General features: G+C 40.0%; 1 protein-coding gene across 1 annotated transcript in view; it reads right to left on the bottom strand.

Annotated features, from left to right (window-relative positions):
- Nucleotides 1–8,905: 8,905 nt before the first annotated feature.
- PRLR (prolactin receptor) overlaps nt 8,906–11,799 on the bottom strand; it is a 61,838-nt gene continuing 58,944 nt past the window's right edge. Inside the window, exons 7-9 of the mRNA XM_055554658.1 lie at nt 11,688–11,787; nt 10,924–10,993; nt 8,906–9,835 (exon numbers count right to left, since the gene is read on the bottom strand). Of these exons, the coding sequence (XP_055410633.1) occupies nt 8,945–9,835; nt 10,924–10,993; nt 11,688–11,787 (1,061 nt within the window). The 3' untranslated portion in view covers nt 8,906–8,944. The remainder of the gene's footprint in view (nt 9,836–10,923; nt 10,994–11,687; nt 11,788–11,799) is intronic.

The raw sequence follows: 11,799 nt of genomic DNA, 5'->3' as shown, positions 1-11,799 counted from the left end.
TTGCTTAACACTTGTATAGGCAGCAGGAGTAGGTGAGGTTATGGGCAAAAGAATTCCAATTTAAGTGTCAAGACCTCCAATGTAGACTATGCTTTACAATATCAGGATGGGTTTAATCTCATCTGTACTCTTCAGAAGGATAAAACTGTGAGAATCTGCTTCCCTAACGGGTAAGGTCCTATTGGAGGTTTTTCAATAACCCCATTTCCTATGTGCTGTGCTGTGCTTAGTTGCTCAGTCATATCCAACTCTTTGTGACCCTTGGACTGTAGCCTGCCAAGCAACTCTGTCCATGGGGATTCTCCAGGCAAGAATACTGGAGTGGGTTGCCATGCCCTCCTTCAGGGGATCTTTCCAACTGAGGGGTTGAACCCAGGTCTCCCGTATTGCAGGTGGATTGTTTATTGTCTGAGTCACAGGGAAGCCCAAGAATACTAGAGTGGGTAGCCTATTCCTTCTCCAGGGGATCTTCCCGAACCAGGAATTGAACCGGGGTCTCCTGCATTGCAGGCAGATTCTTTACCAGCTGAGCTACCAGGGAAGCCCCCATTTCCTATAATCCTGCCCTATCTTCCAACCCCAAGACATCAAGATTTCTGCTAAATAGGTATTATATCTCACAGGCCCTCAAAATAGGGGAGATTTAGAATATGTAAAAGTTGATTAGTCAGTTGTAGAGTTTGGTGGGGTTAAGGTTTCAGATATGGTTCTGGAAAGATGTGGCAACATATAATTTTTGTTTCCTTTTAGGAAAGCATGTCATTTTGGAAAATTAACTACACAGTACTTCTCCAACTCATCATTATTATATGAATGCTGTGTCTGGTGACTGACACTCCAATTTTTCCAGCTTCAAAGTAAATGTGTGTCCAATAATTAAAGGCAGATGGCACCAATGTAAGCATGGGGGAGTCAGTCTTTGACAGAAGCCAAGTTTTAGGGGATGATATTCATGTAAGAAATTTCTTATTCCCTGGTAAGACATGGCATTAGAGAATTTAGGAGTCAGAGAAGAATTTGTAAAGCAAACCCCACACCATCCCATAATTCTGCAACACAAGTATAAGCAGTAGGTAAAGATTTCTAAATCTAGATCCATTAAAAGATTAGCATTTTACACTTAATCCAATGAATTTGGTCAGAAGAGATGTTGTTAGTAATATGGATGAATCATACTGTTCAAAAGCATTCCATTTTTCAAATGGCTTGATTTTTCCTTTATTTTATAATACTTAAATGATGATCTATCCCTGGGTTCTTGGTTCCATCTCATTTTATTTTTATTTTTAGCAGCTTCTTGTGTGAGGGATGGGGGTGAAGGAAGGAAATTATACTTTGCAATCATAGAGAAGGGTGAAGAGAAAGGAGGAAAATTGTTTTGGTCTAATTTATATAAATAGTTTCTGGATTACAAATCCTTTTGCAGCAAAAATCCATCAAGAAAATTGTTTCAGCCAGGCATGTGTTATTTTTTTCATTTACATATCAAATAAAAATAAATAGAGGAAGGGGAGGCAAGGAGAATAAACATTTATTGAGCCAGGCACTGAGCTGGGAATTTTCAATAACATGAGTAGAAATATAATGATAATATTATACTGGGATGATTTTGTTTGGCAAGCATCGTTTTTGGTGTGAAGTAAAAAATGAAGAAGTCTGGTAATAGCAGTTAGCAGCATCTCCCATGCTCTTGATATGGATTTAGCTATCCACGGTATCCTCTCAAAATGGAAGGAGACAAATTAATAAATCCAAGGGCAACAGAAAGCACAATGTGCAATAACTAAAGATTTACAGAACTAAAGATGCAAGATAAACCAGATGACTACAGTCTTCTATAATTTTTTTAAGACTAAAAAAAAAATAGGCATTGTAACTAGTTCATGTAGAAATGAATTTTTAAAATCAAAACAAGGTTATTTCTGATATATGCCTGATTTTTCCCATACCATAATATCTTTGATGGTTAAAATCAGATAAGGAAAAAATTTATTTCTAGGGGCTTTAGGGAAATCAAATTGTGAGAAATATCCCCCTCATGGCTTTGGGTAACCACGTTGTGGTGACTCCTGGTTAGGGAAAAATCTGCATCTATAATTTTGTTGGCTTTTTACCTGGTGACTTACTATGTATTCTTTCTGGCCCTTATTCATCAGCCAGTTTTTATAAAATGTAAAAATGGTTATTGAGAAAACCTAGCATAAACTTACAAACTGATTAATTTAGGGGGTGTATCTTCATGTAAAAAACAAAATAAGACCCCAGAAACTTGTAACAATCACTTCTAATTTCCTATGCAATATTGAAGAATTTTGTTTGGCATTTTTTAGGAAAAGAGAAAAAGCAGAGGTAGTGGTAGGTTTGAAAGTATGGAACCTTTGGCTATCCCTTAGCCTTCACTTCAATATGGCTTTACAGAAGACACAGATCCCTAACAGCCAGTTCTAGGTTGCTTTGGTTTCTGCATGAGACATGAAAATTGTTTGAAATGACTGATCAAGCAGAAAAGCAAGCCTCATTATGCAAAAAACACCCCAGAAGTATCAGAGGTCACATGAAGCAAAGTCGAGGGGTTGACTTGACTTTTAAACAATTGTTGGATTGTACTTTAAACACTTAACCCCAGATCAGCTGTACAATGGCAACTCATACTACTTCTAGACAAAGATTAAGAAAAAAAATTAGCACATTCACAATTTCAACAGAAAGATATGATTACATATTTTTTTCAGTCTTGTTTTCCAGATATAGAAACAATCACATTGAAATATATATGGATAGATTCTAACTCATGAAATAATTATTTTCCTTTGTAGTATACAGCAAGTTTCACAATAGGAGGATTATATATCTCAATGTGTCATACAGTTTTTGAACCACATAAAGCAATATAATATAAAATCATATAACAGTTAAAGTCAGGATTATCACATGGCAAATACATAACTAGGCCACTGAAAATAGTCAAAGTGGAAGATGTGACATCATTTCTAAGCAATAAGCAGCTTTGAAAGAAGGACATTAGGATAAGAAGGGAAATGATTACTTTTAAAACTTCAAAATCATTTTATCAGGAATTTCATAAAACAAATTGTTGTTTAGGAGACTCTTTGCCATACAATTTTTCAATTTCAAGTAATATAACAAGATTTCCCCACCTCTTTAGGATATGTGAAATTTGCATGGAAAACTCAGATTAGATTATGAAATGTATGCGGGTGAAGTGTGCGTTGACCATAATATGAAACTACTGGTTTTTATATTACTACTTAAGTAGCTAAAGTTTTTAGAGTTGTTTTTTTCTTTTTATCAGCAGCAGGTAAAAAGTTAACTACCAGACTATGGTTAAAGGTCTCTCTTTTCATTGACCACAACCACATAAACAGTGTTATGTTTTCCCACTTTACACATCTCAGTGCTTCCTGACATGAAATTGGAGCATAAATCAAAGGAATCAAGGTGGACAAAACAGTCGTGGGCATATGCACATCTCTTAGCCATAAACTCAGAACACTGAACAGAGTCACTATGTCCAAAAAAATCAGAGTTTAGCAGGTTACTTTTGGCATTCTGTGTAATCCTGAGATGCCCAGACATTTAGAAACATCCTATTTTTATTTCTTTTTAAAAAATATTTTATATTTATTTACTTATTTAATTTGGCTGTGCCAGGTCTTAGCTGTGCCATGCAGGATTTCCAAGTGGCATTTGACTTAGTTGCCCTGCAGCATGTGGGATCTTAGTTCTGTGACCAGGGGTGCAACCTGGGCCCCCTGCATTGGAAGTGTGATGTCCCAGCCACTGGACCACCAGGAAAGTCCCCCACACTGTATTTTTCTATCTGTTTCCTTTTACTGAAATAGGTAACTATGTGAACGTCTCAGAGCCAAAATCATCTTGAAATACATAAATCTAGCGAGAGAACTATTTGATTTGCAGATGATATGTACACTCGTCATGAAATACATCCAGATCTAGTGAGAGAACTATTTGATTTGCAGATGATATGTACACTGGTTATGAAATACATCCAGGCCATAACTATAAATAGAATTTCTGGTTAGATTAAAACTCTTGAGCAATCATTTTGCATTTTTAAGTTTCTGCTTAAGACCTCCACAAGAGTCTTCATTGTAGCTTGGATTTATTAATGGCCTTTGAACAAATGAATGAATGGATGAGTTGAGCTAGAATCTCTAAGCCTGTGGCTCCGTAAATGAGATAAGTTGTGACCTTTAACTTGGGCCTTGATATCTATGTGGCCAATTTATTGTTTGACTCAGGCCAAAGTCATTGTTTATGAATAATTTAGTTTCTTGCAAATCCTACGGTTGCTACTGTACATAATGAACTCTCAGGAGAAATGGAGGCCCTAAGTGAGAGCATTAAAAGCCTACAAGGTGGACAGTTAAGAAGAAGAGGAGGAGCCAAGGATGTTAAATGAAATCGATGGGACTCGAAGGAGTAGACCTGTTTTTCTCTTCAGCATTGTTACAGCCACACTGTCCACTGCTTCAGGCTAAGGGATCATCAGCAGTGTTTTCCTGCACTGTCCCTGGGCCATTTACCGAAACCCTGGATTTTACTCAGATCTTGCACATCAAAGACTGTTAGAGCCGGAAGGGGTCTTAGAAACATCTTAGGCCAAGCCACTCATTTAACAGATGGGGGAACCAGAGATTAGCTTTTAAAGGATTTGCTAAGATCACACAGCCTGTTTACTGGCAGCCGGAAATTGAGTGCTCAGCCCACTACCCTAGCAACTATGTTAATGATGCATGAGCTGAAAAGGCAGAAAAAGAAATTGGTTCACTAGAGGCTTTCAACAATGACAAATCTACATCAGCAATCCTGCGGACCATAATCCAGAGGCTTTTATGTCTTTCTGCATGTGTGCCAAGTTCCATGGTACACGCATTGCCCTTTTCATGCCCTGGCATGCAATTCAAAGCCATTTGAAAGTGCATTAATGTGTTTTTAAACTGAGGGTCTCAAGTAACAGGGTGGCAGACTTATTCCAAAATCTTAGCCAGAGTCAATTTCTTATCACAATAAGTTACAGTATTCACATCAGCTGTGTGCTAAATCAACTAAACAATAAATTAAAAATCCACTCAGCGGTTGCTGATTGGACCTTAGACCATTTAATGATTCCCTTTCTGGCTTTTTCATTCATTTACTTAAAATGTAAAATTTACTGTCTAAACAAATACACTTTTCTTGTGAAAAGAAAACTTCAAAAAAAAAAAAAAAGGCACTTTGTAAAATGTGTACAAATCTGATTCTTTCATGTCTACTCTAAAGAGATAACAAAATTACAACTGGCTGGATCACATCTTTCTGAAAGTGATGGGCAGCGGCAGGCAGCCTGGAGAAAGTTGGGGGACAGACCTTCCCCAGCTAAGCTGCACCCTGGAGCTCAGGTGCCTCTGCTTGCTCATCAGATTCCCCGTTTCAGTTGGGTCACTATAGGACAGAGTCAAACTCCTTCATCTTGTACACATGGTAAGGGATTGACCAACTTTGGACCAAACCAGCTGGGATTGGCCTTAGGCACTTAGGAGAATGGAGAGTCAGTTGCATGTCAGTGACGTGACTGATTATGACTTGTGCTCATCTGAGGTGCCTTGTACCCATTTGCTAAAACTGACTAGAGAAGATTTTGCACTTTGAGTTATAAGCTTCCATAAATCACCCACTGGCTATCCTATTTCCATGTGCTTTGTAGCTTGAAGTGTTTATTTATAAAAATATGACTTTTTATAAATCAGAGCTCAAGGCTTTTAACAGCAACTGTGCACTGGTGCTCATAATCCGTAAGAAGACAACAACAACAACAACAAAAGCGCAAACCAGAATCAGCAGCCTAGTATAAGAAAACATTTTGTCCCTAAAAATCAGAGCCTTTTTCAATGTCTTTTAAAAAAAATCTCTGCTTCCCTCTATACACATATTTGCACATCACTTTAGACTATGATTCTATACCTATGTAATTTGTAAAATGCATGTGCAATATGTTAAGATTAGTTGGCATTGATTTAAACCTGTGGCTGATTCATGTTGATGTGTGGCAGAGGCCAACACAGTTTTGTAGAGCAACTGTCCTCCAACTAAAAAAAAAAAGAAACAAAAAGTGAAACAAAATGAGCACATCACTGAAGAGGACCTATGTCTATGATGAAGGGCAATTATTTGTTAGCTTAATTATGATACAAGGCATTGGGTAATCATCTTTGCTGGACACTATTGAGTGAATCATGGAATTAAGGATTCACAGTTTAAAAGGACATTATAGATTAATCGGCCTAGCATTTCATTCAGAGCAAACTGAGACCCAGAGAAGGCAGTTGAGCTAAACTAACATAATTAGCACTAGAAGCTGGGTCTCCTGACCCTTAATCTGCATACTTCCACTTGACTAGAGGACTTCTTGATGGAAAATAGACTAGACTATGAAAAAAAAACCCCGCAATTCATTAAAGAGTACTAAGTGACCGAGAATTATAGCCTTGGCTTTAGTTAGTGATTGACAGTAATCTACTTACTAATGGATGTTTTTTAAGAATTCAGTTTGAGTCTTCAGCCATGACAGGTTTTTTCATACATGCCAAATTATACATCAGAAGACTATTTTTGAATTCTCATACTATCAGAGTGGTTCATACACACCTTGGAGGAGATGGGACTATTCTGAGAAAGATTTGGTCTGTGCTGGTTTTGAAGGGCCGAGTCTTTGGTTCAATGCTTCTCAAGGTGGGGTATATTCCCTGACCCTCTTAGAAGTTGTATGTGCTTTTGCAGATCATTCGCTCCCATTATGTGAATCCCAAACCATTAATAGATTTTTAAAATGATACCTTTTTATGACAGTACTGTTCACTGCAAGTCAAACAGACTCAATCTGTACTTTCCAGGAAAGAACTGCTCCAGGCACTACAGTCAGCCTTAGTGGAAATAATCTGCTAGGGCAATGCTTCTCAAACTTCACTGTGCACTTGAATCATCTGGGGATCTTAGCAAAATGCAGATTCTGGTGGGTGGGGGTCGGGAGGGCAGAGATTCTGCATTTCCAAGCAGCGCCCATAGATGCGGGTGTGGCTGGTCCTCAGACCGTATTTTGAGTAGCAAGGATCTAGGGGACTGAATAAACTTGGACAGTCTTCCCCAACAGCTCCCTCACTCTTAACCAGTTGTGTGTGTATTGGGTGAATAGAGCCTCAGATATGTTACCTTTGCATTTCTGGGAGCTCTGGCAGTGTGTTCACTTTCACACATCAGCCAACCTCTGAGTCCCGTTCCTGTCAACATGGACATATTGGGCTGGAATATTTAACTCACAGAAGAAGCTCAGATTCTTTGTGTTCCAGCTTAAGAAGTGAGCACACAAATGGATTTGCCCAAGATTGCTCAGAAAAACAAAACAAGAACCCTCTCTCTAAGGCAGTATGTTAAATGTTTCCACTCTCCTTTTTCATCTGTATAAATTTTCACCCAGAGAAGTGAAAATTTCATCTTTATGAATTTTTACCCAGAGAAGTGAAAATTTCACAGAGAAGTGAAAATTTTCACCCCAAGAGCAGAACCCTAAATTACAAAAGAAGTAATTTTCAGTTTGTGGAGAGTCCTAAAACTCTAGTTTCTTGATTGCTGTTTAAAGTATCCTGGAGATAAAAAGAATCAGAAAAACTATACTACACTGTGCTGGAAATCGAATTTTGTCATCCACTGCCTATTCCTCAGTGGGCTTTGGCTTGGTATGGCATTTTATTCCACAAACAGGGACTGTATATATCGCTGCATACTGAAAATACTCATTATAACCTCATATAAACACTTTACCTGCTGAATACGTAAACAGACTGTACTGGGAAGATAGAAAATAGTCTTTTATTTTACTTAAGTGATAGAAAAATAGTCTTCAAAAATACATTGTTAAACTTATGGGTTTATAGTAAAGTAGAATTTATATATACAGTAAGGCAGTACTTCTGTGAGCATCCTGCTATGATTATATTTTAAATTAAAGTTAATCTTTTGGGACTTTTTTTTTTCACTAACAGAAGACAAGGGTGTGTAATAAATTATCTATCATGCTCAAATGAAAGAGGAAAACATTTTAGAAGGATTCACCACATGAAACTCATTTGCCTCCTGTGTAAGAAAATTTTACTTTCTAAAACCCTATTTTCTAGAAGTTTCAGAATGAAATACAATTTAGGGGTAAAATCCATGCTTAATAAATTCAAACTATTTTAAAAAAAATGGAGGCATCCTGTTTACTTGCGTATTGGCATGTGTCATTTTAAGGTAATAGGAACAGATGGAAACAATTTGTCAGGTGTTCTAGAATGAAACTTTTTAAGTGCATTGTATTTGGTTAATCCTAATAAAATGAAAGAGGAGTGCAAAGGTTAAGCAACTGGTCTTCAAAGTGGTTTTCATGGCATTTCTCTCCTATCTACCATCTTCCCATGGTAAACAATTTTGACTGACTTATACCCCTCTGTCACATACGAAACCATGAAGGCCTTTTCCAGATTATATACCTATTGGCACTGTCTCTCAAGAATACTAGGCAATGTGCTTTTATATCATTGGACATATAATCTGACAACTAATAGCAAAAAAGTAAATCTACAAATCTCGCAAGATGGAACGATTTGTTCTGGAATCAGCTGTTGGACAAAGAGGCAACTGGTTGAAAATAGAGAATGAAGAGTGAACTGGGAGTTGTCATTCTAACCCTGTTCTTGAGCCCTCTCTGGTAGAGTGCATTTCACGTACTCTATAGTGTTTCCTGAAGGAAAATCACAATTGAACCCATCCTTCCATAACTCTCACTGCAAGAATGCATAAAACCTGCGGGACCCAGTCCCCAACCGAACTGGAGTCTGCAGTTGCCTGGGGTTGTGGGAGAGATAGCCAGGTCGGCCTTGGCTGGATTCTATGGCAGGGCTGGCGGGGCCTTCTTGGCTGGTTCTTCTAACAGAGTCAGGTTTTGCGCTTGCGGATCCGGCACCAACACCAGGATATTGCTATCTGTCACCTGGGACACCTTTGAGTACTCCTTGCTGGTTTCAGGGGCGCCAACCTTCTCGTTTTGTTTTGGGAACAGAGCCAGCACTCCATCTTGGCTGACCTTGTGGATCTCCACATATTCCAAGGGTTTAGCAGAGATCAAGGGGGTTTTGTCTTGGGGTAGTGGCCACGCCGTGTCTTGGTCAGGCTTGGAACTGTAGCCTTCTGACTCACTCTGCTTGGTTGCCTTTCCTTCCCTGCCAGTCTCAATGGTTTTTGAGGCTTTTAAAGCATGTTGGTCTGTTTGGTCCAGCAAAGTGGCTGTGGTGCCTGCCATGCCCAGGACCAGCTCACACACGTCAGCAATGTTGTGGTAAGAATATCTGGGGCTGTATAGGCTGGGGGGCTGTGGGAAAGGCCATGTGGAAGATTTGGGTCCATTGGCCAGAAAATAGGGGATTTTGCCTTCCCCGCTCATGCTCTGAGGGGCCTGGAGACATGTAAGGTTTGTTTCGGGATTCTCCAGCTTCTCAGGGCCCTCAGGAGTATGGAACTTGGAGGGATGGGCCTGAGGTTCATCACACTTTTCAGACAAGAGCGAAGGGCTGTCGCAGCTGCCTCGGCCAGAGTCATTGTCAAGATCCAGGTGCATGGGCTTCATGCCTTGCTCCGTGTGTTCTTTGGAGGGGTGTGGCATCAGCTGCTGGTCCTCACAGTCATCTACCTCTATGAACTCCATCAGCAAGTCTTCGCAGTCAGAAGTGGGGGGGAAGTCTTGGCTTTCCAGAGCTCTCAGAAGTTCTTCGGACTTGCCCTTCTATTAAAACATAGACACAAGGCGAGAAGGCTGTGATATCTGCAATCAAAGTGGATGCCATCAGAATAAATTCCCTGGGGCTGACTTTTCACAATCTTGTGCTTTTGGCCTCACAGTGGCTGATGTCAAGTGACATAATGAGTAGGTAACTGCTTTTATATACCTCCACGTTAAGCTGAAGGTCAAATCGAAACTATTAATATGTACTTCAACCTGCAGAGAAATGTAAAATGTTCTAACTCCTCTTTTCATTCGAAACACTTAAATTTAATTCCCACTTGAATCTGTCTAAATGGGCTCTGGCAAATACCAGCTCCCTTGTACTAAGCCAGTGTTAGCTGAGCACTCAAACTGAGCAAAAATTGCAGTAAGATATTCTGTTACTATGGCCTTATGTAGAGAACATTCAAGTGAGAGCTTACATCAAAGTCTGATGGAGGAGGGGCTGGTGGAAGGTCACTCTTTTGTATTCATCAAATATTCACCCACTTTCTCAACTGACTATTTGTATAAAATGTTTATGACAGGGCTTATGAACAGATTTGATAAACCTAACAAGCATTGCTGGAGAAGGCAATGGCACTCCACTCCAGTACTCTTGCCTGGAGAATCCCATAGATGGAGGAGCCTGGTGGGCTTCAGTCCATGGGGTCGCTAAGAGTCGGACACAACTGAGAGACTTCACTTTCACTTTTCACCTTCATGCACTGGAGAAGGAAATGGCAACCCACTCCAGTGTTCTTGCCTGGAGAATCCCAGGGACGGCGGAGCCTGGTGGGCTGCCGTCTATGGGGTTGCACAGAGTCGGACACGACTGAAGCGACTTAGCAGCAGCAGCAGCAGCAACAAGCATTGCTATGTGTGCTGATGTTTTCTTGGCTTTCTTTCATTGCCCTCTGACACTTGCTGACAGTAATTACCCTCATGCCTCTCACGTCTTTCTGTGAACACCCCTGCTGAAGGGGAGCGACAACAAGCCATGGATGGCCAAGCTAGCCAGACTGCACTGATGGGGATGGTGTGCGCATGTGTAAAGATGGCAGTTACATAGGGGCAAGTCACAATGCAGTTTCCACCCTGGCACTTACCTCCAGCAGATGAACATCAAATCCTTTTATTTTTGGCCCTGGAACTGGTGGGAGGATGCAGGTCACCATGCTATAAAATGATTCATGAGATAAGATAAATGGTACATGTTATCACTTTGTAATTTTTGAAAGATTAGCCTTATCTCCAAATGGCTGCTACATGGACTATGGTAGGTAGAAGTTAGGAGTTCTGAGGCTACTAAATGAAACCACTAAATCAGTGGTGACAACAATGAATAACTATAGAGTGTTAAGTGTTTGACAAAGAGTAGTGTCTGACTCTTTGCGACCCTATGGACTGTAGCCTGCCAGGCTCTTCTGTTCATGGAATTCTCCAGGGAAGAATACTGGAATGGGTAGCCACTTCCTTCTCCAGGGGATCTTCCCAACTGTGGGACTGAAGCTGGGTCTCCTGCATTGCAGGCAGATTCTTTACCATCTGAGCCATAAAGGCCAACATTAAAATGAACTCTGGCTAGTTAACTCTGACTGATTCTAAAATGACTAGTGGATTGTTTGCTACTCTTGCCAGATTTTTACTATTTCACAACTGTCAGCCTCCATTTGATGGAAAGAACATCAGCTTCAAATGAGTCTATTCTACTTTTACTGGCACTGATAAAAGCTTTTTCATGGTGAACACACTGCCACTAATGGCTAAAACGAGGTGCTTGAATTATCTGTAGGTTTCCATCATTTCTGTATTGTCTTTTTTGGCCATTATCCCTGACAACCATGACTGAGAGGAGGGTAGAGTGAAATACCTATAGCCCTTCAAAGCCACTGCCCAGACCATAATCAAACAGATGACAGCAGAAAGGACGGCCACAAAGATCCACATGCTTGTGTCCTTCACTGGGAAGTCTAAAAACAAAC

Source organism: Bubalus kerabau, chromosome 18 (assembly GCF_029407905.1).
Source record: "Bubalus kerabau isolate K-KA32 ecotype Philippines breed swamp buffalo chromosome 18, PCC_UOA_SB_1v2, whole genome shotgun sequence".
Classification (NCBI taxonomy): Eukaryota; Metazoa; Chordata; class Mammalia; order Artiodactyla; family Bovidae; genus Bubalus; species Bubalus kerabau.
This window is presented reverse-complemented; position numbering and strand designations above follow the sequence as displayed.